Here is a 27,799-nt window from a genome sequence, read left to right on the forward strand (position 1 = left end):
CAGCCCTGAAGGGGTGTGTGTGTGTGTGTGTGTGTGTGTGTGTGTGTGTGATCCTGCACCTTACTGAAGTTTGGTTTCACAGTAAAACGCCTAGCCCTACTAATTAAAGTCCAAAACGCTGGAGCATGAATGCCAGTGTTTGTTTATATATAATCTCATCTCACTGGCTGGGTCTGTAGGTTTCTCACATGAGTTTATAATTTTTATACACTATTCTCTTATTTTGGCAAAAAAAAAGCGACACACTTTTGTATGTTCCGTAGTTTTATGAGTTCAGTGTTGCAGGTCTATAGTGATTCAGGTGAGCGTCCCTGCAGTGCTCTAACGTTGTGAAGACGCGCGTTGGCGCAGAGTGTCCGCTAGGTGTCACCCTCGCACCAGTGCGGAGACTGAGACCATGAAACATCCAACAATAAGGATATTAATCAGCTAACAATGACCACATTAAAAGATGGAAAAAATGACATCAAACCTTCAACCAACCTGCAATCTCTCATATACGTAGCAGCATAAATAGTATTTTATTGCTGACACTTTTCAAGACGACCCCAAAAATTAACCAGGAAAAGCTTAAAGCATGGTTTAGACGTGCCATATTTAGCTCCAGGTAAGTGGTATTTACTAAAAAGAATAAACAAGTTTAAAGTCACCACCACTGCGACCCAGTATCACGTCTTCAAGCTCTAATTCCACTCTAATTCGGCTGCAAAAAATGAAGTCTGAGAAATTGCGTCACCTACGCGTATGAGTCGTCGTAGTCTACAGTGACGTCAACCCAAACGGTCACTCCCATTGGTCAGGTTCGCTGACAGTCACAAGCGCAACAATAGCGTGGCCGGCTGCCGGGTGGGAGCGCCTGTCCCAGCGAGCATGGCGCACCGGGCACAAACGCACCGTCCGCTCTGAGATCGATGCTCTGACCGCAGGAGCAATAAGAGTCCCCGAATCCTCCGAGAAAATCTTTGCGCCATTGTAAATATTCGCAGGTACCGAGGCACGTTGTAGCGCTGTGTCGATGCGTGCTTATCCGCCTTTTCAGTGTTAGGACTGCCGCAAAACGGTACTTCAGTCATCGGTAATTACGTCCAAAAAAAATGAAGGTGACGGTGGATTTTGAAGAGTGCTTGAAGGACTCACCGCGATTCCGGTAGGCCCAATGTTGCACACGCCGCAGATCCCAGCAAAAGTGAGCGTGCAGACGAGCTTACCCACTGATGTGCAAATGCAGTCGGACGTCTAACCTGTCATATCGTTTTGTATTATAAGACTCAATGCGCCGAATCGCGTCCGTTTTTCAGAGCGCAAGCGGCTTGCTAGCAGAGAAGGTTGCGTTGCGTCCACACACGTGCACGCACTTTATTACAGGTAGCACATCCCCACCTGTCCAGCAGATCCAGTGGTCCTCGGGCTCGTGCTGGCATGTTTGTTTAATTACGCGATTAAGGCAAATATTGTTCAGACCTGTACGGGGGTGTCTGCGTGCTCTATTGCATCAGTAGCAGTGTCCATTCTTTTTATTGGGTGAGCATGCACAGAAATGCTTATTCATAAATTGCTTGGCGTGTGGATGATGGCGAGTTATCGGACGTCGTGTTAAATGCGTGCGTGCCAGGTTGGCCACGCTTCAGCGAGTCTTCACCTCGCTGGGCTGAGAGGAGCGCCTGGCCGGCTGGAGTCCAGATCCGCCACTAGAGGGCGGAGCAAATTGTGACGCTCACTCTACCCTCCACCCGCGCTGAGACCCACAGAGCTACACCTGCCACGCTTCAGAGACATGAGTGGGTGCTGCTGTTTTGTGGTTAGGGACCTGAGAGTGACTGTACTGGGTTTTTACAGGGGATCCTGGGTAATGTAGTCTGGAAAGCATGTCATGCTTTCTATGTTACACCAAGCTCCATTTGTTAAGGGTTTGTGCTGCATGCTAATGTTGTTTAATCTTTAATTAACAATCCTCATCAGTAGGAGCTTTAGTTTAATTATGTGCTCATGGGTTGTGTAGAAACATTAGCAGACATCAGAGCCTGGAGTCTCTCTGACGCCAAGCATCTGTGAGGAGATCAGTAGTAAATGTGTGCATGGATGTGGTGTTAGTACCGCAGTACTCCAATGTGAAGTTTCTTTCCGTACGAGCAGCCGTTCTGCTTTTCGTCCATAACCTGCCTGTGTCTCAGCAGGTCTTATTTGATCCATTTCCAGTCACGGCATTACGCTGAATGCAATATCGTCAGTCTCGCTGCAGCTGTTAACGCAGGTTGTGCAGCACCAAGTGTGTGTCTCCGTCCGGGTGAAGGCATCGCTGCTGCTGCACGGAGGCATCGTCTTGCTTGGTGATCGGCGTGGGGACGTAGGGGACACGCTCGTAGCCTCTTCTCGCTCCTTTTTAGTCCTGGCGTCTTGGATCAGACAGCTCAGACACTCTGGACGGGCCTGACACAGAGCCAGCCGTGGAGCTTTATTTTTGACTTATTTATTTCTTTGTATTGGGGCACTAAAATGAATCGCGCCCCAGGGCCATGACGTCTTGGCCTGCATCCTGTGGGAGCGTGGATTCCTGCAGGAGCTTCTGTTCAGGACCCAGAAAAACCTGTGTTGCAGTCGCCGTGGTTTCGAGCGGGCTTTGAGCTAAGTTTATGATTGGGTCACAACCTTTACTGCTTCAAAGGAATCTATTGTTTAGTTCCACTTTTAAATATTGTGGAATACATTTGACCAGAACTAGCTGTAGTTCTAGACATGCTGGGATCTCACTGCTGTAGAATTCACTTTTGTCCTGCCCAGGGCTGACCTGTGGGTGGTGCCGCCGAGAGCAGCTCGTGGAGGAACATGATGGTTTATAACAGTATCTTTGCTATCAGTACGATAATCAAAACACCCTCACATATTAACACGTGGAGAAAGTGTCTCAGTTCCTTAAGAAAAACTGTAAACGTGCCTTTAATATCCCACAGTGCTAATCGTGTGTGTGTGTGCTGAGCTGTTTAATAACTTCTGTTGGCATGAGGTATGCTGATCATAGACATGTGCCATGAAACCGCTTTGAATCTGCTCCCTCAAACCCCGCACAACCGCCTGCACAACTACGCCTGCCTCCCATGCATCCAGCATGCTTTAGCTCGCACTTTGACCCCAAGTGGATGATGGCGTGATCTGGGTCTCTTTACTCCAGTACTCACTTGCTGTAGTTGGGTTCAGCCATCGATGACATGCATGTCCATACTGAGTTTGGTAGAAGTTGGTAGGCAATCCTGTTGATGTTATCCTGTTTCATCTGTTAGTCACGTGTGTGGTAGCCTGTTTATTCCTACAGGCCTGCCTGTTATTGTCCGCCTGCAGAGAGTCTATGCTGTGTTGATCAGCGACTTTCTAAAGGTTATACGAGTGTTGGGTATGTGTGGTGTTCACCTGGGTTCAATGCTAAGCCCCATTAGTATTAGCATTAGTGCTGCTTTGGGTATGCAGCCACTGCAGGGTTCAGGACCTGAATTTCAGTTGTATTGTCCTGGTTGATTCATCTTCATGGCTTGAGCTCTGAGTTCCTCCAGCACTGTACAGCGCTGTGTGAGGACCCGCACAATGCTGTCGGTGAGGAGGCCCATTAGTTTGCCCAGCATGGAGTCCAGTACTGAAGCTGCCATTTCATGCTCACGTTCATCTGTTGTGCCTTTAGGGAATATGACATACTGTGCATGCGCGCGCGCGTGTGTGTGTGTTTCTGAGAATTCATTTGGAGGAAACCTGTGCGTGTGTGTGTGTGTGTGTATATGCGTCTTGCTGTGTATGCAGTTAAAAGTAACTGTCTTTTGCGCTGTGTAATGAAACACTGGAACACTTACTTCTCCATACAGCCCAGAGAACTCGTTTAAAGCCCTCAACGTAAGAAACACACACACACTGAGGGTTTCCATATTCCTGTCACCCATCATTCACAGCTGCTGTGTGAAATATCACATATGATCTTAGATTTCAGAACACGGTCAGCTGTAATAGTGGCTGATTACTGTGGTTTGAGGTTTTATACTCATTTGTGTTCAAAGGTGTGCATGGCGGAGTGGAATCCAGATTCAGGTTGTATATAAACACGTCTTTTATCACCCTCTGTTGAACAGTACAGTGTGAACTGCATTTCCCAGCATGCTCCATGGCCTCGTGCCAGAACTGCCGCTTCTGTCCTGTGGAAGATCATGGCTTTGTTATTGCACAGTGGAGGTGCGAGTCACCTCCCTTCTCGCTGATCACCCTCTCCCTGCGGAGGGTGTGTATGAGGGGGAGGTGGATGATGGAGTGTCCCCATCAGAGGAAGTGACAGCTGGGAAGGAGGCGGGTCATCATATTTACTAGACCGAGGCTTTAGCATACAGTTCAATGGGGGGAGGTTTTTACTGGTTTTACTGGTTCTGCTTGGCTAAGACTGTGTGTGATGGTTATGTGCAGGGCCACTATCGAGGATGTGGAGGGAGACGTCGGAGAGTTGGAGTCCAAGCTGGACAGGGTGAGTCACTTCGGAGAAACTCCGTCCATGCGGCTGCTCCGCTCACGAAGACCGAGATTTGAATCTGTTTTGATGAGTAAATAATTGAATGAGTAGTATTGAGTAGTTCAGGTTGCTGTGATTGTGTGTGTGTGTGTGTGTGTGTGTGTGTGTGTGTGTGTGTGTGTGTGTTGGGCAGATGGTTAAGCTGTGTATCGGGATGATTGACGCAGGCAGAGCCTACAGCCAAGCCAACAAACAGTTTGTGAATGGGATCAGAGAACTTGCCCTGCAGTCCATGACGGACGATGTCATTGGGGTAGCGCATGTTCACCGAGTTTCCCTCTCTGTCCCCCCGGTTGTCTTCCCTTTCTCTCTGTCTCTCTCTGATTCCCTGCTCCGTTTCCTCCTGTCTTGTCTCTCTCTGCCCGTCTGGAGTCTCTAGCAGGGCATTGTGTCTACTGCGTGGCTCTAGTTGTAGTGTGTTTTGGGGCTGTGGTCTCATTCTGTGTTTCCTCTCCTCTCTGCAGTCCAGTTTAGCTGCATTTGCAGAGACTCTGCAGGAGATGAACAACTACCACACAGTAAGTGTGTGTGTGTGTCTGTGTGTGTAATCATAACTTGGTATTCTTTGGGATTTGTGCAATACTGTCTTCTATAAACATATTTATTATACAGTAAAGTTTGAAAATTTGGACACACTTCCTTTTTGTTAATTTTTAGTGTTTTATATATTTTAGAAAACCGTTGTTAAATAACAGATCTACAATGAAGTTTTGACTGTGCTAGACTTCATTCTTCAGACACCACCTTTATGTGATGATGCTCTGCACTGTCTTGGTGTTACTGTGAATGAAAAATATTTGCCAAGGGGGCAATTCAAATGTCAATTCTTATTGTACTATTTTTTAAAAATGTTATATGTTTTGGAAATCAGTGTGTATGTAGGCTGTCATCTTTTACTGTTCATAACTTAGAAAGGTATCGATTATTTATTTTTTATGTTTTTTTACACAAGTGCTATGTATTATAGATGGAAACATTCTCTTCCTGTTCTCTCAGATTTTGTTTGACCAAGCTCAGCGCTCGATTAAATCTCAGCTCCAGGTGTTTGTGAAAGAGTGAGTAGTTCTCAACGTGGTGGTGCCCGTTTTGTGTCCTCTGTAAGTCTCTCATATACAGTCATTTTCATGAAAATACCGAGCACATAGTGAGAGGATAAACGCCACCTGTGCTTTCCATGGGACCTCATCCCTGAACGTTCTCAGGTAAATTCTCTGCTTTGATGGTGATGTCAAACATTTGGATGTTTTTGACTCAGAGACCTGAGGAAGTTCAAGGAGGCGAAGAAGCAGTTTGATAAGGTGAGTGAGGAGAAGGAGCTGGCGCAGGTGAAGAACGCCCAGGCACCCCGAAACAAGCAGCACGAGGTGGAGGAGGCCACCAATCTCCTGACCACCACCCGGAAGTGCTTCCGCCACATCGCCCTAGACTACGTGCTGCAGGTCAGTCAGGCCTCTGAGGAGTGCGGGCTCAGTGGGGTGATCTTTGATTAGTGTTCAGCGGAGTGAGTTGTATTAAATGGGTCATCTTGGGTCAGTGGAGTGAGTTGTATTAAATGGGTTCTGCTCAATCCCTTTCCTCCACTGGAGATTTGCTGCTCAATGCAGTTACAATAATACTGATAGGAGTTCTCCTCTGTACACACACACACACACACACACACACACACACACACACACACACACACACATACTGATGTTAATTCTGTTGTTTCTTTCAGATCAATGTTCTTCAATCCAAGAAAAGACTGGAAATCCTCAAATCGGTGGGAATTTTATAAGCTTCAGGTTGTTTTGTATGTTGTTATGGCAGAATTCCAAAAAGTATTACTGAGTAATCCAAAACACTCCACAATCATTCTGTAAATGCTTAAATCGGCAGACTGGCGTCTTCTCTCCCCAGATGCTGTCCTTCATGAACGCTAACATGAGCTTCTTCCAGCAAGGCTACAGCCTGTTCAGTGAACTGCAACCACTCATGAAGCAGCTCGGGGGGCAGGTACAACTCGCACACACACAAGCTTACATATACTCATACACACGCACACATACATAGTTCACAATAACGCATGACTTGAAACATCCATCTAACATTTCAACATCTGCAATGTGTGCCTTATACGTGTGTGTAGATATTAGGATGGGATGTGTCAGAGGAATGTGTGTGTGTGCGCGCGTGTGTGTGTGTGTGTGTGCGTGCATGTGTGTCAGGTGTTTCTTATACGTGTGTGTAGATATTAGGATGGGATATGTCAGAGGAGTGTGTGTGTGTGCGCGTGTGTGTGTCAGGTGTTTCTTATACGTGTGTGTAGATATTGGGATGGGATATGTCAGAGGAGTGTGTGTGTGTGTGTGTGTGTGCGTGTGTGTCAGGTGTTTCTTATACGTGTGTGTAGATATTGGGATGGGATATGTCAGAGGAGTGTGTGTGTGTGCGCGCGCGTGTGTCAGGTGTTTCTTATACGTGTGTGTATATATTAGGATGGGATATATCAGAGTGTGTGTCAGTTTGTTTCTGGTGGTGCTGAAAAGTTCATTCTTTCAACTTCCTCATGGATCTGAACTGTAATTTCTGTGTGTGTGTGTGTCTGTGTGTGTGTGCGTGCGTGCATGTGTGTGTGTGTGTGTACTAGTTGGATCAGTTGGTGGTTGACTCTGCAAAGGAGAAGAGAGATATGGAACAGCAGCACTCGGCCATCCAGCAACAGGTGCAACACACACCCCTCTGAATGCGAGGACGTATCGTCATGGTTCTGAGCTGTGTAGTCATGACGACTGATCGTCCCTCCTGCTGCTTCCTGTCTCGGCTGCTCACGCTGTCCTTCTGTCCATCTCTCCATCTCTGCTTTTCTTCTCCGTTGGATGACCTGCAACCCCACAGGCTGCTCTCCAGGTACGAGCTGCTACCCCTCTTTTTCAGTACCGATGCTTTGTGCTGTACTTTCATGTCTTTGGGGCGTGGTATCTATGAGCAGCAGCGGTGTACGCTGAATCCTGCCTCTTCACCTCTTCCCAGGATTTCTCCACTGAAGACACAAAGCTGGACTACAACATGGACACGGAGAATGGCGTAGCTATGGAGGGCTACCTGTTCAAAAGAGCCAGCAATGCCTTCAAAACCTGGAACAGGTACAGGTACCACTCTCTGTGCTGGAGCGCTGTGTGGAGTTAAACAGTGTACGAAAGCAAAGACTCTTCTGAAGCTATTTACAGCAAAACCATCACATTCATCTACACCGAGTAGAATATACCATGAAACGGACTGTACCACCGGAGACGGCCTGTACCACCAGAATCTGCCTGGACCATTTCTCACTCCCCCACCCACCACTGTCTGCTTCTCCGGGTTTGTTTTGCCTCGCTGGGTTCCAGTCCCCCCCCCTCACAGACATTCTCTTTGTGTTTGTGTCTGCTTGCGTTGGTCCACCTGCCTTTTGAAAAATGACAGAAAAAGATCTCGAACATGACGGGTACATACAGTGCTCCACCAGGTTCAGTTTTACATCCTGTTACATTGTTAGTATACAGTGTCATAGAAAAATGTTAGCATTAGTTGTACATAATTTTCCAGGGCTGGTATCAGTGCTCCATTTTCAGTGTCGTCCAGCATTCATCCTGTTTAATTTGTCTGATTTCTGAAAGGTTTCCCTTTATCTTTGTATTCTACAGCACAGAACTGTTTTTTATTCTCAGTTCATTCTTCTTGCGTTCATTTTAGACGTTGGTTCTCCATTCAGAACAGTCAGCTTGTGTATCAGAAGAAGTTCTGGGTGAGTTGAACCTAATGTTCTGGACGTGGACTGGGAATGATGTCTAGATCCAAAATAGCTGTACTGGTGTACAGATTATCTCAGGATAATCTCACTGTGTGTTTGTGTACAGGATAACCCCACCATAGTGGTTGAGGACCTCCGCCTGTGCACAGTTAAACAGTGTGAGGATGTGGAGCGTCGCTTCTGTTTCGAGGTCGTCTCTCCTACCAAGTAAGTGTGCTGGCATGCAGAAACCTCTGTCCAGAAGATCTGTGATTGGACATTTCTACCTAAGGCAGTAGAGTCTGGGAGAGCTCTAACTGACTGTTCTTCATATGGGGTGGAGTTTGGAGAATAAGAAGGGAAATGTTAGAAAGAATGAGCGTTAGAAAAACAAAGTGTGTACACTATAGTAGTGTAATTAGCCCCTGTGCAGAGGGGTCTTTAGAAGTACATTCTAGTAATTGTTAGTAATGAATGTTAATTAATTAGTAGTCATTTGGTATGAAAAGAGTGTGAACTCTGCTCTGTGTCTGTGTGTGTAGGAGCTGTATGCTACAGGCTGATTCAGAGAAGCTGCGTCATGCTTGGACCAAAGCTGTACAGAACAGCATTGCTACAGCTTACAGAGAGAATGGGGATGGGCCTACCACAGTTAGTCTCTCTCTCTCACACACACACGTGCTCATGAGCAGTTATTCACCTGCCTCTGTTCTATAAGCTTTGGAGTTAAATCCTCAATCACAAGTGTTACATGTTCTAGACCACAGTTACATTATTCTCATGATGGTAAATGTTATGCTTGGCGTGTTAAGTGAAGAGAAAAATCTTGATTTTGTGTATTAATCAAAGGAACTTGTTAGATGTACAGTAAGAACCCTATAACTCGGGTGCTGGGTGTGTGTGCTGCAGCAGCTGGACCGGCTGTCCTCGGCGTCTGTAGGCAGTCTAGACTCGCTGGGCGAGGCAGGCCGTGGGCAGAGAGGCGACGGTGCCCTCCAGAGGGTGCTGGCGGTCAGTGGGAATGCTCAGTGTTGTGACTGTGGGCAGTCAGACCCACGGTGGGCCAGCATCAACCTGGGCATCACACTCTGCATCGAGTGCTCTGGCATCCACAGGTAATTCACCCTCACTAAACTGCACCCTACTAAACCCTGTACGTGCCCTCTACTACACCCCTATTACACTCCTACTATACCCTGTACGTGCCTTCTACTACACCCCTGTTACACTCCTACTACACCCCTATCACACTCCTACTATACCCTGTACGTGCCTTCTACTACACCCCTATCACACTCCTACTATACCCTGTACGTGCCTTCTACTACACCCCTATTACAGTCCTACTAAACACAGTGCATTTCCTCTACTAAACCCTGTACATGTACTCTACTGAGCCCACAAGAAAACCATTGCAAACTCTCTAAACAGACTCCAGCTTCCTTAGAAACCCCTAAAACACAGTGGGATCTTGTCCAGGATCCTTCCAGCTGCTTTACGCCGGCTGGAGTAACAGCTCTGCCTCGTCACGGCTCTCCTAGCTTTAGAAAATAAATGATTGGGCTTGTATTTGCACAGCCGTGTCAGTAGTAGGTGTGGGAACTGCAGATACAGGAGGAGGTGTTGCTCTGGGTTGGAAACATCGCAGTGCTGTTCACTCTTTTTGAGACCATAAACGAAACAACATCTACATTTGCAGTCAGCAGCAAATATAATGTTAATGCAGATTAAAACTGCCTTCAGTCTAGTCCAGGGTTAAATACACACTTGCTGGACTGGTTCAGACTCTTGTTTGATGTGACGTATGTTTGATCTGTCTTGCAGGAGTTTAGGTGTTCATAACTCTAAAGTGAGATCTCTTACGCTTGACTCATGGGAACCGGAACTGCTCAAGGTGAGAATAACGAGTGGTTTACACACGAAAACTCAGTGAGCACAGAGTGTATGACACTGGAACACTCTGATCCCACGGCGCTGAGCGCTTCAGGCCCTTGGTGTCCTTGGCGTGAGTCCGTCTGCCTTCTGTGTTGCAGCTGATGTGTGAGCTGGGAAATGGAGTCATTAATCAGATCTACGAGGCTCGCAGAGCAGAACTGGGCTGGAGGAAGCCACAGCCAGGAGACTCCAGGTAGAGAACCCATCTGCCTGACAGTCTGGACAGGGCCAGCAGCTAAAGATATGCACCCTTCTGGACATCCCACAGTGAGATCTATTAGACAACAGAACTGTTAACTTTAGCTGTGATTTTATGATTTTTATGATATGATTATTATACATATGTATTACATTTGTTGAAAATGTGCTGTCATTATAATGACTGTGCTGTAGTTTAATCTCTTAGTGCTGTGAGATTATAAGTGTATAAGTGCTCTCTATCTCCATCTGTCTCCACCTGACACCACACCCGCGGACTGTCACCGATAGCTGTTAAACTCTCCTTATTGGACCAGAGTATCTCAAACATACAGCCCAGCTAGCTCGCACCTCAGAGGGTCAAAATCTTTAGCCTTTGTGTTTTGGAAAAAAACTGTATCCTAGCAATCCCTAAATTTACATATCCAGGACAGTCATTTTGTAGAGCGAGTACGTCTTAGCTTCATGTTGGAGCAGTGCTGACCCGGGAGGTGTTAGCATGGCCAGCGGTGGGTGTAGCAGCACTGACCTCTGGCTGGGACCATGGTCAAGCGCTGGGTTTTGATTGGAGCACCTCTGGCTGTTGCCCCAGGCAGGAAATCGAGGCCTACGTCCGTGCCAAGTACGTCGACAGAAGGTTTGTGCAGAGGCCGAACTCCCAGGAGCAGAGGTCAAAGGTCATGGTCCTGAGTAAACGGGACAGGCGGTTAAAGGGCAGTGTGGAGCTCCTGCCACCCCGCCCGCCACCTCCCACCCCCAAATTCCGCACCACCTCAAACGCATCAGGTGGGTTCACAGACCTGCGGTGAGGAATGTTCTGGAAAACTTCCTCTGATTTACCTGCTTTTCAGGCTGTTCTGCCCCTGCAATTACTGGTCTACTAATACTTATCTGCTCTCAGTCTGGCATTTTATTCTCCCATTCTACACATTCTCTCTCTCTTTCTTTTTCTGTTTGTTTCTGTCCTCTGTTTTTGTACTAATGCTTTTGGCTTCTTTGACCCTCGATCTGCAACGTGTTGTGACTGTAAATAGCACAACCTAGTGGCCAGGAGGTGCGGCGCGACTCACTTTTCTGCCCTGATGAACTTGACTCTCTCTTCTCCTACTTTGACACATCTTCAAAACTGCGGAGCTGTAAGTACTGCAATAAGGTTTTAGACCTACCAGCTAGGGTTGAATATTTGGGCCATTAGGGTTTAACAGGTTGGGCATTAGGTGTTTGCAGGTCAGTGTTTAGGGTGGTATAGTGTGAATATTAGGTGTTTGCAGCTCAGTGTTTACAGTGTGATTGTATGGACATTAGGTGTTTGCAGGTCAGTGTTTAGGGTGGTATTGTGTGGACGTCAGTGTTTAGGGTGGTATTGTGTGGACATTAGGTGTTTGCAGCTCAGTGTTTACGATGTGATTGTATGGACATTAGGTGTTTGCAGGTCAGTGTTTAGAGTGGTATTATTTGGACATTAGGTGTTTTGCAGGTCAGTGTTTAGGGTGATATTATTTGGGTCACCTCCACACTGCATATTTTCCTGCTTTATTTGATCATTTTCCACAAAGCTCGGCTTCACTAAACCCTGAAAACTGTTTGTCTTTACTAAAAGACAAAACATACCCCGCAGCTTCCTGGTGTGGCTCTTCTTACCATGTGGACAATTCCCAAGCATGACATTAAAACCAGTTTTCTAGTTGGATCATTCTTGGGACTTCATGGAACTCTGAAGACTCTGTAGAGTATATAGACCATGTAGACTGTGCGACTATGTAGGTTCTGGTCTAATTCTGTCAAGCTGACCTCTTTGATCTCTGTGTGTAACTGAACAGGCCATATGTATTATGTACACGTGAGCGTGAGCCTGGTGTCACTGTGGCTAAGGGTGCTGATGTCAGACCTGTGATGTATGCTGGTGTAATGTCTCTTGATTGGCCAGTGCTGGTGTAAATGACGTGGATGTAAATGTTGTTTACGCCGCAGTGAAAAGTGCAGACAGCGGGATCCATCACAGCGCTGACGGCAGCAGAGAGATGCTGGCCTCCACACCCTCCAGCATCAGCCTGAGCGAACCAGGTGCGACCTCTGGCCCTTGACCCCTGACCTCAAATCACGGCATTAACTCTAATCTTAATTCACCAGGAAATCAAGTGTAAATCAAAAATGCAGTTTTGCTTTTTTTGTGTAGTACAAGCACAAAATGCAAATGAACCAAGCTATGCTAAATAAGCCCCGCCCCCGGATGGCCTCTTGCACGGTGTCTGTCTGCGCTCTTCGTAAAGGTTGCGCCTAAAGGCAGGTTCTCTGTCTGTGTTTCAGAACTGCAGGACTCTGAGTCGCTGGCGTCTCTGTCCCAGCAGGAGTCTTCGCCCGTCTTCACGGAGCCGCCGGAGTTCTGTCCCAGCCTGCTGCTCTACTGGGCCTCGTACGCAGGCAGCCTGTTGGAGATGGTACAGGCGGTGGCCCTCGGCGCCAATGTCAACTGGGCCAATGGGGAGGAGCACCAGTGCACTGCTCTCCTCCAGGCAGTGCAGAGCGTGAGTGGACGCTCCTACAAGGGCTCCAGTGTTCTATAGGCCGACTCGGTCGCACGGCGCACGGGTGAAACCAGGCCCAAGAAATGGGTCCAAAAATAAAGCAAAGTTTGATGGCCAGTTAGGTGTCTGTATTCCCTGTTAGAATAAAGGTTTAAAGATTATAGCCATCTTTTACTTATACTGTATAACACTTCTCATTTTAGAAAATAGAAAATGATGAATAACAAAAAAATGTGAAAACGTTATTAGATTCTAAAATTACTGCAAAGGTTAAAGTTTAGAGGTGAAGGATTGCAGTAAAGGTTAAAAGGTTAAAGTTTAGAGGCCTAGGGATTACAGTAGAATTCTGCAGTTTAGTTTCCCATCACCTCCATGTCCAGTCCTAAGCAGTTCTGCCTTAGAAGTGTGTGTGTGTGTGTGTGTGTGTGTGTGTGTGTGTGTGAGTGTGAGGGCGGGGCATGGGCGGGGCCTGTAAAAGGATCGTGTGTTGTATTCAGGGTTCATTGGTCACCTGTGAGTTCCTGCTGCAGAATGCTGCCAATGTGGACCAATCAGATGCTCGAGGCAGAGGACCCCTGCACCACGCTACCATGCTAGGACACACGGGGTAATCTACACACGCACGTGGGGCTGATCTCTTGGTGTGTGTGATCTCTGTGCTGATCTCCCTCTTTTGACCCTGCTAGGCAGGTGTGTCTCTTCCTGAAGCGTGGGGCTCAGCAGGGTGCGCTGGACATGGATGAAAGGAGCCCTCTGTCCATCGCTGTGGAGGCAGCAAATGCTGACATTGTTACCCTGTATGTCTCTCTCACACACACACACCCCCTCCCAATGCTGACATTGTTACCCTGTATGTCTCTCTCTCTCACACACACACACCCCCTCCCAATGCTGACATTGTTACCCTGTATGTCTCTCTCTCTCTCACACACACACCCCCTCCCAATGCTGACATTGTTACCCTGTATGTCTCTCTCTCTCACACACACACACCCCCTCCCAATGCTGACATTGTTACCCTGTATGTCTCTCTCTCTCACACACACACACACCCCCTCCCAATGCTGACATTGTTACCCTGTATGTCTCTCTCTCTCACACACACACACACACCCCCTCCCAATGCTGACATTGTTACCCTGTATGTCTCTCTCTCTCACACACACACACCCCCCCTCCCAATGCTGACATTGTTACCCTGTATGTCTCTCTCTCTCACACACACACACCCCCTCCCAATGCTGACATTGTTACCCTGTATGTCTCTCTCTCTCACACACCCCCTCCCAATGCTGACATTGTTACCCTGTATGTCTCTCTCTCTCTCACACACACACACCCCCTCCCAATGCTGACATTGTTACCCTGTATGTCTCTCTCTCTCACACACACACACCCCCTCCCAATGCTGACATTGTTACCCTGTATGTCTCTCTCTCTCACACACACACCCCCTCCCAATGCTGACATTGTTACCCTGTATGTCTCTCTCTCTCTCACACACACACCCCCTCCCAATGCTGACATTGTTACCCTGTATGTCTCTCTCTCTCACACACACACACACCCTCCCAATGCTGACATTGTTACCCTGTATGTCTCTCTCTCTCACACACACACACCCCCTCCCAATGCTGACATTGCTACCCACAGCTGTGAACTGTGGTACAGTGTAAAAGCTGTGGGGCTTTGGCAGTTATCTTCAAACCGCTTACGTTTTGTTTTGTCTTTGCTTAATCCTTGTTTTATTTCTTCTGTTATCTCCCAAACCCTCTCTCTCTCAGGTTGCGCCTGGCTAAGATGTCTGAGGAGATGAGGGAGTCGGAGGGGCCTTTGGGTCAGCCAGGTCAATACTCCCACTCTCAGAGTCACACAGAGCAGCAGTACAGGAAGTGCATGCAGGACTTCATCTCTCAGGAGCTGGACGAGGCCTAGCGAGCTGCCAAGCCTCCAGCCCAGTGGAGCACAGACCACTCACCACACCCACGCCTTAACACCTGATACCTCAGCAAAGCCGCTTGGTCATCTAAACTCTGTGGACCTGAGTTTGACGGGAGCTGGAGGTTTTCTTACCATGATTGTGTGGGCTTGATTGCCAGCAGCACTTCCAAGGCTGATGGATTTTTTTTGTACTCTTGTGAATATGCATACACTTAAGGGTTATTTATTTCCTTAAAAGTGAATTTTGTTAAAATTCTTTATCTTGAAGGTGCTTGTTTCAGATAAACACACACACACTTACTGTATTTATTGGGGGGGTACCATTAATTAACAGGAAAGGAGAGCGATGACTTATTCTAGACTACTGTGAACTGTGGTAGAGTGTGAAAGCTGTGGGGTTGTGGCAGTTATCTTTGAATCGTTTACATGCTTTTGTTTGGTTTCTGTCTAGTCTTTGTAGGTATGTGATGTTTATAAAATCCAAATGTACTCTGGAGTCCCCGAGGCTTTAGAGCAAAGCCTGGTGGTGATGTGGGCAAGACTTTGGTGCTTTCTAAGGCCGCGTCCAGTCAGATGTTAATTAGGCCCTCTCTAGTCTTCCTGATTCGTTCTTGCGTTCGTCTTGTGCTGCAGTCGTAGATACACCACTGATGTCCTTCACACTTTGCCTGAACACTGTGCTATATCTGGGGTGAAGCTCGCACACCTGAGCTCGTTTTAGTGTGCTGTGTCTGTGCTGGGCTGGATTTACCCCCAACCCCTAATCATCATGTGTGCAGAATTTTGGAATCTCCTGGGATTAAGGAATAAAATTAGGGAATCTCCTGGGATTTGGCCTTTGCACACAAAAATACACGTGATCTACTCAGTTTTAGGAAAATGTGTTTTTTAAATTAATAGTTTGACATCAAACATGAATAAAATCTCCAAAATTGAGGTCTAAGTATTAAAAAGCTAGCAAGTTCAAGCTGACAATATTCGTTCATCATAGTTTTCAAGTTGGGAGGAGATGACATTATACAGTTCTTTTATTTTCTTTTTTTTTAAAGTAGTTTCTTCAGAACCGTCCGGCACGTGTAAGGGCCCGGCGCATGTGTGCCACAGCACTTGTGCACATACAGAGATGCTGTCCAGAGTCGTACGTTACTTCCATGGTCAGCCAAACCTCAGCTCCGAGCATGTGCTGATGAGTGCGTGGGACGTTTCTGTATTCACCTGGAAGTTCTGATCACAGTTAAGGATCTACCAATAGAAAAGTGGAATGAAATGGTGATGCACTCTATGTATTATAATATTGGTAGCTGGAATTTTGCTGTATATGTTTAATGCTACATACCTTCATAACTAAGCAAACCAATCCTGTTCCATGCAGTTGAATTCAGAGCGAACTTTCTGAGCCTTATAGCCATTTCAATCATGTACTTTATTATTTGTTCTTGAAGACTGTTGTTTTTATACCTGGGCAGCATAGTAAGTGACTCTTTTTTAATATGCATATAATGGGCATATATTTCATGTCTTACAAGACGTTCTGCAGTGAAGGAAGCCGAGGTTGGGATTACTGCCTGTTTATGCTTGCATTGATGAATTTACAGTTCAGATTACTAATCCCCAGGTTCAAATGACCCAGATGTCAGCCACTCCCTGCGTGTTTTCCCAGTGGCAGGGTCTCACAGTGCACCTTTAGTCAGACAGTTGGACTCCGTACCAGCATTCTGTATTTGACATTGTATTCATGGTCAGGTATCAGTCTGACAGTGTAGCATGATCCTGAATCACACCCTCTGCGTGAGATGCTGTTCTGACACCACCCCCAACACCCAGCCCCGCCCCCTTATTCACATACCCCTCCCCCTTTTGCTACCATCTCATGATAAGTTGGTCATGGTTCTGCTGAATATCCTGATGGTTAGGAGAACTTTCACACTGTGTTGTCCTGACTGGACTGCCTTTGGGGCAGTGTTCTACCCTCTAAGCCTCTCTGAGCCATTTCACAGGAGCACATGAGACACGTGGAAAGCTCTCAAGTTATTTAAGCCCGGTTTGTCTTCCTGTATTTACCTGTTGATAAGTGGATGTGAAGAAAGGGCTCCTGTTCTATCTGTAAGCCCATGTCCGTCTGTCTGCCAGGTCCTATAAAGCATTGTACTGGTGTACTCTACATACTGGCACCTTTTTAGGTGTGTGCCATGGGTTGGTTTTGTATGATCCACTGCTGGGCTGAGCACAGCTGCAGGAGTTCTGGATGGAGTGGTTGGACGTACATTGTTTGATTTACGAGACATGTTTTTATTCATATGTAAGCATTCTTTTGCCTGTCCTATAGAGATAGAAATGATAGCCTGTTAAAGTCTGGAGTTAAGCAGTGGACCACGAAGAGAAAGGCTGCCGTCCCGTTCCAGTAACCTCCTGCGCTGGGTTTTTGGTGCACTTCTCACACTAAGGCTGGGGAGGGGAATGAGGAGTGTAATCTGGAGCATTACATTTCACAAACTGAATAGCGCAAATAAAACTTGCAGTGGAATGAGTTATTGGAACGGTACCCAGCTAGAGAAACACTGAAGAAACTACCACTTAACACTCATCATGGTGCTGCTAAGCGTTTGGATGGAAAGTGGGCATGCGTGTGTGCGGGTTTCCTCTTCCTAGTGTCTGAACACACTACGTCCACCTGAAACTCCACAGCCTGTGCCTTTTTCCGTTCCTCTTGGTTTCTGTCAGTCTGCACTTTAAAATACATCTTTGGTTGTTGGCGAACTGATTGGGTCCTGTCTTCTTTTGCTTTTCCTGCTTTCTGGTGCAGTTCTGATTCTGAGGGTCCAGCTCTCATGCACTACTCAGGGATGGCCGTGAGCCAACTCTCACCCACATGCAATTTTTATTACATATTACAGAAATCTTAAATTCTTAGATTATTAGTTTTACTATTTACATGTATCACAGTATCCTGTCCTCAACCCTTATGAATAATAAGTGCATGACTACTGTCCTGAGGAGTCCTGCTCTGTGTCCTGTCTCTGATTCCAGTGCTCAACATAAAGGTGGTCATTGTTTATCTCATTGATCTGTAGATGTGAAAACCTGGTCATTATCCAAAGACTTAGCACTGGTTGGTTTATTAAGTCAGTGCATATGATCCTACCTACCGCAGACCTGCACTAGACTGGGAATTCTCAGCCAATTGAAAACCCCCGTTAGAGACGTGTTCTCTTCAGCCAGATCCTGCGCTGGAGTAGATATGGCAGGTTATGTGGACATAGAGTCCACCTCACCCATCCAGCACAAAGCCATCGCGACTAAAGACTCACAAGTAACTTTATCATCAGTTATTTCAGAGTTCACATGGAACGAACCCTCACTGTGTCAAAATATGTCTGAGTATTAAAGGGGTCATTCCCTTGTTAAATTGGCTTAATGATTGCCACTAATGAATAACCACCCACAGTAATCCAGAGGATACTGAGGAGTTTGATTGGACTGTAAGGTAGACCTAGGAGTTACTTGGTCTTCTGCTGTTGCTTTGTTTCCTTGGCGACCGGCTCTTCCTGCTCTGAGTTCTGGTCCCTCTGTACAGTGCCGTCTCCTCACTCCTACACCTCCCACATGTGCCACACACTGAGGTTATTTGTGGGATCTGTGTCTGTGTGCATTTTGTGTGGTGTGCTGCGATGCTTATGAATTTCACACAGCCCAAGGGCTTCAGGGTTGAAACTGACAGTTGTACATTTAAAGCTGAGTAATTAATTGTAATTTGAGTAATTAAAGCTGAATTATTCATTTGGCTTGTAGCACACTCACACAGTGGGACATGCCCATAACAGTATATATACACAGACACACAACACTGCACAGTCTATTTTTAAATTATTAAATAATTTAACAAATGAGTGTTTGGCTTTAGCATGCTTTCATTATAAAACTTATCACTGTGCTCACTATTAAAAAATTGGGAATTTTTCCAATTTTCCGCAAAAAACCTGTAACGTGTTAAGTGCCACGGGGAAGCAGCAGGTGTCGCTGCAGGTTTTAGTCGCAGTGAAAATGGCCGCAGTGTTTGACCTGAGCGGCGCGCAGTAGAGGCCTGGCGACGCCGACACCATGGCAGGCAGAGCGGGCAAGCAGGGTCGGTCTGGCGGCGGGAACAGAAGAGGCGGCGCAGAGCAGGACGAAGAGGAGCAGCCGCTCCAAGCTGTCCTCATCGCGGACAGCTTCAACAGGCGGTTCTTCCCCATCTCGAAGGACCAGCCGAGGGTAAGCGAACACGGAGGCCGCGCATAACCCGGCTAAGGTTATGCTAGCTAAGATAGCCAGTTAGCTAACGCCAGCTAACTGGCTACCAACCAGTCTCAAAGGTTTAACACAGTTAGCCGTCTAAAGCTAAACGGGTTCGGTTATACCGCCGTACAGAAGGCTGACTAGGCACATTTAATCTTCGTCAGCGAGGGTTGCAGCGGAAGAAGTGCGTGTTATAATTGTACGGTTTAGAATTGTAGGTAAGCTAGCTGAACAAGCTAGCTAGCTAACGTTCGGTATAGCGAGGTGAACTAACGCTGTCCCTGCCAGGCTCTTCTACCCCTGGCCAACGTCTCCATGATCGACTACACTTTAGAGTTCCTGACATCCACTGGAGTGCAAGAGACGTTTGTCTTCTGCTGCTGGATGTCCCACAAGATAAAAGATCACTTGTTGTGAGGCCTCGAGTTTATTAGAAAGCATTGTTTTAATCGCTATAGTTTGTGTACACGCATTCAGTGCTGCTATGGCCTCATATTTCGCAGAAAGTCCAAATGGTGCCGCCCCACGTCTCCCAACACGGTCCACATTATCACCTCTGACCTCTACCGTTCCCTCGGAGATGTCCTGAGGGACGTGGATGCCAAGTCTTTGGTTCGTTCTGATTTCGTCCTGGTGTATGGGGATGTGGTGTCTAACATCGACCTTTCTCAGCCACTACAGGAGCACAAGTGAGTGAACCTCTAGAGCTTGGCATATCTTTGTTTACATTTACAGCATTTTTGGAATAAAGGGTTAATGTTTTGTCTTTAACTGTTTATCTGCTTTTGACCCAACCTCTGTCCTCGTTCAGGCTCCGCCGCAAGCTGGAGAAGAACGTCTCGGTGATGACAATGATCTTCACAGAGTCCTCTCCAGGCCACAGGACACGCTGTGACGAGGATGATGTCATCGTTGCCGTGGACAGCAAGAGCAAACGTGTGCTTCACTACGAGAGGACGCAGGGTCTGAAGAAACTTCAGTTCCCAATGGTACTACATAGCGTTTACCCTCTACTGAACAGTGCTCTGCATCAATTTAATTCTATAAGAAACTACAAAGCCTGCTTCTACCAACTCCACTTTAACTCCCTACTGAACTGCTAACTTCCTTATAGATACACACCCTCTCCATACCAGACTACACAGCCACAGTGCTGGTGTCAGGTCTATCGGGTTTCAATAGAGGTCCTTAGCTGAAAGTGCTGCCAGCATGGTGTATTTGTGTAATCTGCAGGGTTAACTTGTCTTTTTTTAAGATTTAAAATATAATCTGGCTCATGTAACTCATACCCGCTACGTAGGCTGCAGCATTTAACCTTTTAACCTTCTTCCAGAATATTTTCCACAGTGGCAGCAACGAGTTTGAAATCCGTCACGATCTGCTGGACTGTCATGTCAGCATCTGTTCCCCACAGGTGACTGTTGTGTCTTCACTTCACATTTGTGTGTGTTTGTAGTGAACTTGCGTACCTGAGTTTCAATGCTTGTGATTGTTTTGACAGGTAGCTGAACTGTTCACGGACAATTTTGACTACCAGACCAGGAATGACTTTGTTCGTGGGATCTTGGTCAACGAGGAGGTGAGGGTGGTGGTCTGTCTCGCGTCATGCTTGTCCACGTCCCCTGCTGCTCTTTTAATAATGCCACGGTGGTTTCCGCTGTTTCCCGCCAGATTCTAGGGAACCAGATTCACATGTACGTGAGCCAGGACGGCTACGGGGCCCGCATCTCCAACCTGCTCATGTATGACGCTGTGTCTTCGGACCTGATTCGCCGCTGGGTGTATCCCATCACCCCCGAGGCCAACTTTGCTGATGAGGAAGGGCGGAGCTGTACCCACTCCCGTCACAACGTGTACCGCGAGCTGGGCGTCGGCCTCGGGCACGGCAGCCTGATGGAGGAGAATGTGCTGATTGGCCAGTTTACACTGATTGGTGCCAACTGCAGTATATCCAACACCGTCATTGGGGCCAACTGCGTCATCGGTACAGTCTCCAACAGAGCTAGTCTGTAGTACTGTGCTGTATGGCAAACTGCTGCACAACACTTGCTCTCATTGGCTGTTCTCTGTTTCCTAGGTGACGGGGTGGTGTTGGACCGAGCATACATATGGAACAACGTCCACATCGCCAACGACGTGACCATTCGTCAGTCGCTCATTTGCGATGGTGTGAGGGTGAAGCAGGGTGTTACGCTGAATGAACAGTGCGTGCTCGCTTACAATGTAAGAGTCCACAACAAGATAATGATAAATCTTTGAGTGACTAGTTTTGTTTGGTTGCCATTTTACTTCAGGTATGTGAAACGTAGCATTTAACCGAATGCTTGGGTAAGGTCTAATCTTGATGCTGTTCTGGACCTTTGACCCCTGACCTTGACTGTGACGTGTACGCAGGTTGTAGTGGGGCCCAACATATCTCTGCCAGAGGGCACCGTTGTGTCCATGCACCACCCAGACGAGGAAGATGAAGATGACGAAGACGAGTTCTTGAGCGACGACAATGACGTCGCGCTTATTAAAGACAAGACCAAGCAGAAAGGTAGAAAAACCGGGACGAGTCCTGCAGCTCCCAGTGCGCGGGATGTGCTGGTCTGTCTGAACGGTGGACTGTAGTTTGATTTGCTTTTCTTTTAGCATTCAGCCCTGCTGAGGTGGGCTTGGAGGGGCGAGGTTACCTGTGGAAGACCAGCAGCCTCGACGACACCGAGGAGGAGGAGCTAGTGCAGTGCATTTGGGGTAATGAATGCACATGCACATACATGCACCTACACCCTGCAGTGCATCTGGGGTAACAAACCACAGTGCATGTGAGAACATATGCATACAGGATATTGTGAGGCACACACCGTACGGCATGCATCTCATAGACCAGGGAAAATACTGAAGTTCTTTGATGTCCTCGTGGTGGTGCTGGTAGTTGCTGTTTGTTTTGATGGCTGTGCTGCTCTGTCTACAGGGTAGTATTTGCCGTTTGTTGTTTTGATGGCTGTGCTGCTCTGTCTACAGGGTAGTATTTGCCGTTTGTTGTTTTGATGGCTGTGCTGCTCTGTCTACAGGGTGGTATTTGCCGTTTGTTGTTTTGATGGCTGTGCTGCTCTGTCTACAGGGTGGTATTTGCCGTTTGTTGTTTTGATGGCTGTGCTGCTCTGTCTACAGGGTGGTATTTGCCGTTTGTTGTTTTGATGGCTGTGCTGCTCCGTGTGCAGGGTGGTATTTGCCGTTTGTTGTTTTGATGGCTGTGTTGCTCTGTCTACAGGGTGGTATTTGCCGTTTGTTGTTTTGATGGCTGTGCTGCTCCGTGTGCAGGGTGGTATTTGCTGTTTGTTGTTTTGATGGCTGTGTTGCTCTGTCTACAGGGTGGTATTTGCTGTTTGTTGTTTTGATGGCTGTGTTGCTCTGTCTACAGGGTGGTATTTGCTGTTTGTTGTTTTGATGGCTGTGCTGCTCCGTGTGCAGGGTGGTATTTGCTGTTTGTTGTTTTGATGGCTGTGTTGCTCTGTCTACAGGGTGGTATTTGCTGTTTGTTGTTTTGATGGCTGTGCTGCTCCGTGTGCAGGGCTTGTGCTGAAGCCCGACCCCGATAGTGAGAGCGAGAGCGAGGACAGCCAAGGGTCACATGACCCTGGGAGTCGCACAGAGTCACCTGAGCTGGATGATGTCCGAGGTACAGACATTCATTCCTGTTTAAAAGAGAGGCTGCAGATGCTTGAAGTTTCAAAATGCACAGGGCTTGTGCACATTTAGCTCTGATAGCCTGGGGGTCTGATCTGATCTAATCTAATTTAGTCTGATCTAATCTCAGTGTTTCAGAACGAGGTGCACGGCACCCTCCAGAGAGGCTTGGATGAGAACATCGGCTTTGATAATCTGGTTCTTGAAATCAACTCACTGAAGTATGTCAATCTCACGTGTCGTGTCCCTGAAATCTGTTTTAAACTGTAAGCCTCCCGTCCACCTTTACCATGACCTCGACGCGGTGGCTTGGGTGGGCGCGTGGGTGGGGGCATATTAATGTTGTCTGTGCTCGTTGGTAGGTACGCCTACAACATCACCCTGAAGGAGGTGACGCAGGTCCTTACCAGAGTGGTGCTCGAGTTCCCCTTCCAGCAGCAAGGAGCTCACATCAGCACTGCCCAGTACTCCACCCTTCTTCTCCCTGTGAGTGGACATCCATCCATCCATCCATCCATCCATCCATCCTTCTGCTAGTCCATCTGTCCTCTCATCTGAAAGACACGTCCCTCTATACGGTGTGGGATTTGACTGTGGGTGTGTCCTTCCTGTAGCTCCTGAAGACATGGGCTCCTGTCTTTAAGAACTATGTGAAGCGAGTGCAGGACCACGCCGACTGCCTGGCCTCCCTGGAGGAGGTGTTCCTGGAGCATGAGTCCCACTGGCCTGCGCTGGTCAAGGTGAGCGTCACACTACTCAAAGCTCTGCCCGCCTCCCCCTCAGAGTTCATGCTTTTACCCACTGCTCCTCTCATTTCTCTGCCCTTATTGGACTAATTGTGCTAGCCTGAAGCCCCGCCCATCATTCTGCCCCTAAGGCCTGTCCCATAATCCGCCTCAAACCAGAGTTTTCTCTGCTGTTGTCATACATCACTGGGTTCTGCTGTAGTGTACCAGTGCCTCTCTTTGCAGTTTACAGTGTGCATGTAATAGCTCTGAAGATGTTTGTACTCTCATAGGTGTGTGTGTGTGTTTTGTGCATGCAGGTGCTGATGTGTATGTATCAGTTGGATATCCTGGAGGAGGACGCCATCATGCGCTGGTTCTCCCAGATTACCATGGCAGACAAGAGCCGGCAGCTGCGCAAAAACCAGGGGGTAGGTGGGAAACGTAGTCATGGGGTCGCACTGTAGTTGTTTTCTGGGGATAGGTGGTAAACGTAGTCATGGGGTCGCACTGTACTTAGCAGGTGCTGACAGGGTGAGTGTGCAACTCTAACGCAGTCAGAGTAATGCCATTATCAGTGAGTGATGTTGAACCTTTTATAGGTGGAACTTTTGTATTAATGTAGAATAAATTTTTTATTTGTTTTGTCTGTGCAGCTGCTAAAGTTCATCCAGTGGCTGGAGGAGGCTGAGGAATCATCCGAGGGAGAGGAGTGAGGAATGTTGAAGAGTGAGAGGGTGTGCAGGAGGAGAGGGGTGAGGGGGTGTCACCTGGGCTCAGATATCTCTGCTCCACACGCTACACCCCCTGCAGCACACACCTTGACATCTCCCTAACAATGAGGAGCCACACAGAGTGTCCAAAAATACCGCCTCCATAATCGCCGCTACCGCATTCCCATGGGGAAACACGTCCTCGCCTGTGTCCCCAGGGCCCTCTGCTCCCAGCCCGGGCTCCCACAGGGAGAACGTGCCTGCACCAATGGACCTGCTTAGACCTCTTACTGTTTAGAAAACTCAGCTCTTGAGAATGGGCAGGCTTGGGCGTGTGACAGGGTAGGATTTGGCTTTGTTTTTTGACAGGTTTGGAATATGATGTTAGCCTGTACACCAGTGGTTATTTTTTGATGGCTGTAAAACATATTTAAAGACTGAAATTAAAAACATAATGACATTGGTTTTTAATTTCTTGACGTTCCTTTCATCAAACAAGCCAAATGTACCTATAGGTCACTATTTGCTGTGCTCAAGTGTTTAGGAAAGAGGAGAAAAGTTTTGGGCCATAAAAAAAAACATTCCTAAAATTTCCCCAGACCCTCTCCTGTCTGAGTGCTGGGCCATGCTCGTGTAAGAGGGGTTTTGAAACTAATTTCTGAGATCAATTTAATTGATTAACTGAAATGTTCTTTGAGAACTTTAATTACAATCCAAATTCATTTGTGTAAAGAGTAACATGGAGGATTTTAAAAGGGAAGACAGAATCTCATCAGGCTTTTAATCTTTAGAGAACAATCACATTAAGATGGATGTGGGAAACTCAGTATTGCTTTCCAGGTAACACATAATTAAATTTAACCTCTTCCTCTCGTATGAGATTATTTCTAAAAGGATTAGTTTCAACGTAATCTCATTTTTGGACTAACAGTTGTAGCCATAAGCAGCATTGCCATCACGACCCACCTACTTACCTAAATTAAGATCACAACTCAAGTCATCTCACATAAACTTACGTGTATAGTTTGACAGCCGAACGCTGCGGAACCTGGGAAATGCAGAAGTGTAGACCTGCAAAGGGGAAGCTGAACATAATTGGGCCTGTCAACAGACCCCCCTGTACCCGGAGTACCTGTGCTTAAAAAAACAAACCAAAAAAAACGTGATTACGGGAGGGAGACGGTTAAGATGGCTCTGCTTGAATCAATCGGAATGCGTATATTTGCCCTGAGATACCAAGCCGGTTGCCCACGGCCAGCTAGCTGCGCTTACTGTCCTTGTTAAGCGCGCTGTAGATAAACGTGGCCAGCAGCGCGCTCCCTGTAACGCCGAACAGTACCGTCAGCCCCTTCCACATGCTGGCCGAGTTCTCGTGTCTCCGGATCAGGCTCCGGTAATCCCCGGGCACGAAGAGGTAGGCGCGGCCGTCTCGTGGCGGGCGGAGCCGTATTGCGTCTCCGTGCTCCAGGATCACCTCGCCGAAGCACGTGAGGTTCGACCCGACGCGAAGCATCTCCTCTCGCCGCTCCAGCGCCGCGAGCCTCTCGCCGCTCAGGCCCTGCACGAACGCGCCCAGCAGGCCGTCGTCAGCCTGCTGCACGCTCCCGTGCACCTCCTCCAGGTAATCCCCGCGCGCCTCCAGAGGGGACTCCACCCACACGCGCACCCCATTCAGGTAGGTGCCGGGCTGGACCAGGCGGAAGGGCACGCTGCTCGTGTCTGCGTTGGCATTCCGTGTCCGTGAGACCCTGCACGGGGAAACGGGTCAGAGCGGGTTATCTTAGTCCCGTTTGTTTCTTCCAGGGATCCCACGTGATATGAGGTAACATATTACATATTTTACAAACAATTACTGTGCATCATGTCACCGAGTCAAAGCACAAACCATAATTTTAAGGCGTCGTTCCACGTTTTCCAGCGCTCCACTGTGGTGACCTTCTGCACGACTCCATAACACCGGGGCGTGCTCTGACTCGCCAACGGTTCTCCAACCGCCTGGACCACACCTGTACGCGGGACAGATTCACTGGCCTTAATGCCACGGACGCCACCCTACACCCTACTAGGATATTCTATGAGGAAATGACAAAGCACTTTTGTAGGTCGCTCTGGATAAGAGCGTCTGATAAATGCGGTAAATGTACACCGCGATGGATGGGTGAGGGGGGAGTTGATAGTTACCCTCCACAGCTACATAGTGAAGTCTCTTGTCCAGAGAGGCGTTCAGTACTTTTGAAAGATGCTGGTCTGCCTGAAAATTTGGGATTTCCTGAAGGAGAAAGACGACCTCAAATCACCTTGCGGTCTACAGTACAGTGTGCAGCGACTCGGGCACAGGAATCAAGGGGTTCACCGACAAAAAGAGAAATCTCTCTGGCTGGTTAAAAGAAATATGCCTGACCGAGAGAGAAAAAGGTGCTGAGTGACGTGACCTGTGCATAAATAAGTCCAGTCTTTGCTTTAACTCGTTTTAAAGATTGCCTGCCTCTGTGCAATGATGCCCAACCCCCGGTTATTTTATCAGCTGCTGCACAAGGCTGCCGTCTGACCTTAGAGAGTCTTCAGTCCTATTAGTTGTGGTTTGGGTTTCCGTCAGGGCTTCTTGTTGCGTGTTTTTTAAAAACAGACTTTATGTTCAACACACTGTTTTTCTTGTGAAGTTGATGTGCAGTTTGTGAGCTCACCTTTAATTTCTGTAGTTCTGTTTTCTTCTCCTTGTGTAAGTAATAAAACACCGAGGAGAAGGCGAAGCTGGCACCCACGCTGATTAAAGTCCACGGACCGAGGAAATGGTCACTCATTTTCTATAGAGGTACAAGGACAGCGTCACTTCTCTGTTCATATACCGGGTTTTGCAGCTTGTCACGGAACTGCTGGAGTTACTGTCTGGCTGTGCAGTGAGCCAGTCCCTTTAGCTAACCTAGCTAAGTTACACGTCTTAGTACAGGCAGGTGAATTGATTTGCCAACAATCTCAGCATTACGCTGAAGTTAAATAACCCGTTCCTGTACTCGACGATTTGCGTATAGATTTTAAATACTTACCAAATAATGTCGCTGAATTGGGTTGCCCTCGTCACTCACACCACAGCGAAAGCAAAATCATGTTTCTCACGGGTTTTTAGTTCCTTGTGGGAGCGTGTGATTTGGCGGTTAGCCCAGGAGATGGCGCTGTTGGCGTGAGGAAACGTTATTTGGACATGCAAACATAAATACATAAAAATAGTATATAAATGGAAAATAATAAATGTAAATAATATGTAAACGTAAATGTATAATTAAATGTACATTTTCGGCGTTTAGAAGACGTTCTTATGCAGAGTGACTAACAAAAGTGCTTTGTCATCTTCTCATAGAATGAATACTATCCGGTACAACAGGTTAGAGTCAAAGTGAGCCATTGACTTAGGATTCTGCTAGATACAAGATGCCATTAGAATGGTCATACCTAGAAAGTGATACCAGTAATGTTGATACCTAGAAACAAATGCAAACTGAGCCCAAATACAATATCTAACATAGGCATGGCCG

General features: G+C 47.4%; 3 protein-coding genes across 5 annotated transcripts; 2 read left to right on the plus strand and 1 right to left on the minus strand.

The window, feature by feature from the left end:
* The first annotated feature begins 155 nt into the window (after nucleotides 1-155).
* On the plus strand, nucleotides 156-17,641 carry acap2a (ArfGAP with coiled-coil, ankyrin repeat and PH domains 2a). Of its 2 annotated transcripts, XM_027025715.3 has the most exons (24): nucleotides 156-1,147; nucleotides 4,432-4,489; nucleotides 4,668-4,787; nucleotides 4,999-5,052; nucleotides 5,531-5,589; nucleotides 5,790-5,973; nucleotides 6,252-6,296; nucleotides 6,434-6,529; nucleotides 7,164-7,238; nucleotides 7,412-7,423; nucleotides 7,547-7,659; nucleotides 8,249-8,300; nucleotides 8,413-8,513; nucleotides 8,828-8,936; nucleotides 9,195-9,400; nucleotides 10,110-10,179; nucleotides 10,319-10,413; nucleotides 11,011-11,204; nucleotides 11,453-11,554; nucleotides 12,390-12,482; nucleotides 12,726-12,943; nucleotides 13,441-13,550; nucleotides 13,630-13,740; nucleotides 14,728-17,641. In XM_027025715.3, exons 1-24 carry the CDS (start codon nucleotides 1,095-1,097, stop codon nucleotides 14,876-14,878), a joined length of 2,481 nt encoding a protein of 826 aa, XP_026881516.3. In that variant the 5' UTR covers nucleotides 156-1,094; the 3' UTR covers nucleotides 14,879-17,641. The 2 variants fall into 2 exon arrangements, with proteins under 2 accessions (XP_026881516.3, XP_026881517.3); XM_027025716.3 differs by lacking the exon at nucleotides 11,453-11,554.
* Nucleotides 17,642-18,913: 1,272 nt separating this feature from the next.
* On the plus strand, nucleotides 18,914-24,740 carry eif2b5 (eukaryotic translation initiation factor 2B, subunit 5 epsilon). The gene is made up of 16 exons (XM_027025710.3): nucleotides 18,914-19,135; nucleotides 19,448-19,572; nucleotides 19,663-19,848; nucleotides 19,971-20,148; nucleotides 20,493-20,573; nucleotides 20,661-20,738; nucleotides 20,831-21,143; nucleotides 21,237-21,382; nucleotides 21,554-21,698; nucleotides 21,794-21,895; nucleotides 22,716-22,823; nucleotides 22,962-23,052; nucleotides 23,194-23,317; nucleotides 23,446-23,571; nucleotides 23,877-23,987; nucleotides 24,213-24,740. Exons 1-16 carry the CDS (start codon nucleotides 18,983-18,985, stop codon nucleotides 24,270-24,272), a joined length of 2,127 nt encoding a protein of 708 aa, XP_026881511.2. The 5' UTR covers nucleotides 18,914-18,982; the 3' UTR covers nucleotides 24,273-24,740.
* A 765-nt stretch (nucleotides 24,741-25,505) lies between these two features.
* mul3 (mitochondrial E3 ubiquitin protein ligase 3) lies at nucleotides 25,506-27,415 on the minus strand. Of its 2 annotated transcripts, XM_027025711.3 has the most exons (5): nucleotides 27,314-27,415; nucleotides 26,954-27,073; nucleotides 26,451-26,538; nucleotides 26,155-26,275; nucleotides 25,506-26,017 (listed from the first exon to the last, which is right to left on the minus strand). In XM_027025711.3, exons 2-5 carry the CDS (start codon nucleotides 27,068-27,070, stop codon nucleotides 25,528-25,530), a joined length of 816 nt encoding a protein of 271 aa, XP_026881512.2. In that variant the 5' UTR covers nucleotides 27,071-27,073; nucleotides 27,314-27,415; the 3' UTR covers nucleotides 25,506-25,527. The 2 variants fall into 2 exon arrangements, with proteins under 2 accessions (XP_026881512.2, XP_081550532.1); XM_081694406.1 differs by lacking the exon at nucleotides 27,314-27,415 and having other exon boundaries at nucleotides 26,954-27,091.
* Nucleotides 27,416-27,799: the final 384 nt, after the last annotated feature.

This window comes from Electrophorus electricus, chromosome 13 (genome assembly GCF_041902795.1).
Source record: "Electrophorus electricus isolate QZ-2024a chromosome 13, ASM4190279v1, whole genome shotgun sequence".
Classification (NCBI taxonomy): Eukaryota; Metazoa; Chordata; class Actinopteri; order Gymnotiformes; family Gymnotidae; genus Electrophorus; species Electrophorus electricus.